The sequence below is a fragment of the Aplysia californica genome, unplaced genomic scaffold, assembly GCF_000002075.1.
Source record: "Aplysia californica isolate F4 #8 unplaced genomic scaffold, AplCal3.0 scaffold00377, whole genome shotgun sequence".
Taxonomy (NCBI): Eukaryota; Metazoa; Mollusca; class Gastropoda; order Aplysiida; family Aplysiidae; genus Aplysia; species Aplysia californica.
The window spans coordinates 670772-674356 of NW_004797647.1; the positions used below are offsets into that span (position 1 = coordinate 670772).

The window sequence follows — 3585 nt, forward strand, 5'->3', positions numbered from 1 at the left end:
CACACACACACACACACACACACACACACACACACACACACACACACACACGTGTCATGATGCAGTGGTATCTGGCACTCACTAGTTTTTGGGGCGTATGGAGTTATTGTTCTATTATTTTGCTTTTAATGAAAAATATACGCGGCGGAAAAGGGACAACCGCCCTCCTGCACAAAACCTTCAACAACTCTTGGGTTACCTCGTCCAGGAGTGTCAGAACCTACTGCAAAAAGTTCCATGTCCTTTCCATGCGTCGTCGCTGTGCAGAGTGTTTGGTCCATTGGGGTGGCTACACCCACTATTGACAATATTCATAAAGAACTAAGGCTGTTCACACTTTTGAAATCCGACTAGTGGGATTTAAACTCCTTTTACATGCACTTCTCGTTGTTGTTGAATTCTGGAATTATACACACTTAATCTAGAGAGTTGAAAGCATGTTTTTAAAAAAAAAGAATAAATTTGGTTAACTTACTTTTCAGTTATCTTTCTTAAAAATTTTTTTCTCGAGTTTTTATGTTTCAGGACGTGGTGAAATCGGCGGTGAGGTCGCCTGGTTTCAGATGTAAAATTAGCAAGAAAATAGCCACCAAACTTTAGTGACTTCAATTTTTTGATCATCCACCTTTTTTCTGCATTTAATCAATGCTTTTTTTTGTAAATTCCACATAGAAATGTGTTTTTGAATGGATAAAAAACATGTCAAACCAAAAACCAACAATTTCATAAAGATTGCCATACCGGTGGAAAAATGCCGGTATCTTCGATTTTATTATTTTGACGAGCGCCTAATTTCACCACGATGCCTCACATATTGTTATAGAATGATGATAGAGTGAGAAATATTTACTGAGAGAGAGAGTGCTGTTCCAGGTGATGTCCTACTCTGCCATGTTGTTTGAGCTGGTCAGTATCCCCCACAACCAGATCCCGTACATTGTGGTCGCCACTGGAGTTATCAACGTACTCTGCACCATCGTTGCTGTAAGTCTATCAGTCTGTCTGTGTGTCTGTGTGTCAAGGTGGTTGGCGGGAGCTCTGGTGTGGTTTGCTCCTTCTTTCCTATCAAACATCTATCGTCCTTATCTCCCCTTCTTCTTTTTTATGTTTGTTACTCTCTTGTAACACCTCTAATCTTCTGGCTTTCATATGACCTTATGCAGTTGCGAACGCCGTAAAACCTCGATTAAAACTTTTAAAAAAAACACACACAAAAAAAGAGTTATATGAGTGCCACTGTTTGTGCATCCACAGGAAGCGCGGAATGATCGTCATCACCTTCCTAATGTTCATCGCTGCCTTGCTCGGAGGCATAACTCTGGCGGTCAAGTCGCCGGAATGCCTTATCCTTTCCCGGGTCCTCGTGGGCTTACACTCAGGTCAGTGCTCTTTGTATCATGTATGTTGCAATGGGTGTGTGTGTGTGTATGTGTGTCTGTGTGTGTGTGTGTGTGTGTGTATTTGTGTGTGTGTGTGTATTTTGTGTGTGTGTTTGTATCTTGTGTGTGTCTGTATTGTGTGTGTTGTATATGTGTTTTGTGGGTTGTATATGTGTGTTGTGGGTTGTTTGAATGTGTGTTTTGTGTGTTGTTTGTATGTGTGTTGTGTGTTGTTTGTATGTGTTGTGTGCATATCGTCCTTTCATCTGTCTGTATGTTTGTTTGCATTTCATCCATCATCTGTCTGTTTGTGCATTTGTATTCTGTCCATTTGCCTCTCTGTTTGTTTGTATTTCGTCCATTCATATATCTGTCCGTTTGTTTGTATTTCATCCATTCATCTGTTTGTTTGTCTGTCTCTCCCCACCAGGTCTTAACATCACCCTGTGTCCGTTGTACCTGACGGAGATATCCCCCAAGAAGATCCGTGGAGCGGTAGGCACCTGCCATCAATTGGCCATCACTATTGGCATCATGGTCTCACAGATTTTGGGAATGGTCGAAATACTCGGTACGTTTTAGCGGGTGCTCTGGTGTGGTCTGTTTCCTCTTTTCAATCAAACATCTACTTTCCTTGTCTCTCTTTTGTGGGTGGTTGGTGGGTGCTCTGGTGACGTTTGAGATGGTTGTCTGAAAGGGAGGGTGCGGGGATAGAAAGGTGAGGTGAGGTGAGTGGGGAAGATCTGAAGAAGGGAGATAGAGAAGAGGGAGAGAGAGACGGAGAGAGAGAGACAGACAGACAGACAGACGGACAGACAGACAGACAGACAGACAGACAGACAGACAGACAGACAGAGACAAAGAGTGAGAGAGGGGTGGGGAAGGAAAGGGCATCAATTGTACTCTTCAAAACAATAAAATTTGTATAGCCCACAAAACAGCCGCTGTAGTTAATAAAAAGCATTGTTTTTCATTTAAGACATTTAGTTTATCTAGAATTTCATCTTTTGGTCCCTTCTGTAAGATTCCATAGAAATAGTGTATTCTCTTGTCAGTATGTTCGTGTTTTAGAGCCTTTAAATGGCAGCTTGCTCTCTATACTTCCCAGGAAATTGAGAATGTTTCAGAATGCTATCAGGTCTGCTGGGGTACCGTAATAGTATGGATTGTAAAGCACATAGAGCTTGCTGTTGAGCGGGAATTTTAGCTGTACGAATGCTATCTATTTCTTACATTTTTTCAGGCACCGCAACCCTGTGGCCATACCTTTTTGCCTTCAACGCCGTCCCTGCGTTGTTGTGCTTGGTTTGCATGCCCATGTGTCCTGAGAGCCCGAGGTTCTTACTCATCAAGAAGGGAGAGGAGGCTGAGGCCAGAAAAGGTGAGGCCAGGTCATACATTTGTTTACACATATATACATAGAGGCCCACCCTCATGTACTCATACTTACACACACACACACACACATAAACGCACACAAATACATATGTGAATACATACTCACGTACACACACACATGCATATGTTTCAACACACACAGACATACATACATACACACACATACATATACACACATAGTGACATACACCCTCTGACGAAATATTTCCAATGATACACATACACACACAGAAACATGCAGTAAGTCGCAATGTGTATATATATGTGTGTGTGTGTGTGTGTGTGTGTGTGTGTGTGTGTGTGTGTGTGTGTGTATTATACTAGCTGGGCCCCCTTTTGATGATTTCAAGGAATGATCAGTGCATTAGCATCAACTAAAAGTCATTGTCCTACTGTATTAATTTACTCTACTGAAATTGAGCAATAAAAAAGCGATGATGGACATCAAACGAAAGGATCACAGTCAAATTTAGCACCAAGTAAAAAAAGAAAACATGAGGCAAGATCTAAAAGGGTCGCACGTTTAAAATAGTGCTCAGTATTGCGCGACAATGCGCAATAGTATAGAACGGAAGTACGACTTGAAATAAACAAACCTGGCGGATTTTCTAAAATTACAGAGACAGAAGCGTCGGCCTAAAAAAGCAATCAGCGAAATAAAGAAATTTAGCTTTTTGCAACAAAATTCTCAAAAACTTTAAAAAACGAAGGAGGTCATGATCTGGAGAATATTTTAAAGAATCTTTTGGCGAAAACTGCATGTTGATTGATGCAGCCATTAGAAAGCCTTTTGAATAGCAAAATTCGC

At 41.3% G+C, this 3585-nt stretch overlaps 1 protein-coding gene across 1 annotated transcript in view; it reads left to right on the plus strand.

Moving 5' to 3' along the window:
* Nucleotides 1-1254: 1254 nt before the first annotated feature.
* Nucleotides 1255-3585, plus strand: part of LOC101849711 (solute carrier family 2, facilitated glucose transporter member 1) — a gene marked incomplete at its 5' end in the record, with an annotated part of 9689 nt that continues 7358 nt past the window's right edge. Inside the window, 3 exon segments of the mRNA XM_005103521.3 lie at nucleotides 1255-1379; nucleotides 1810-1950; nucleotides 2623-2760. Of these exon segments, the coding sequence (XP_005103578.2) occupies nucleotides 1255-1379; nucleotides 1810-1950; nucleotides 2623-2760 (404 nt within the window).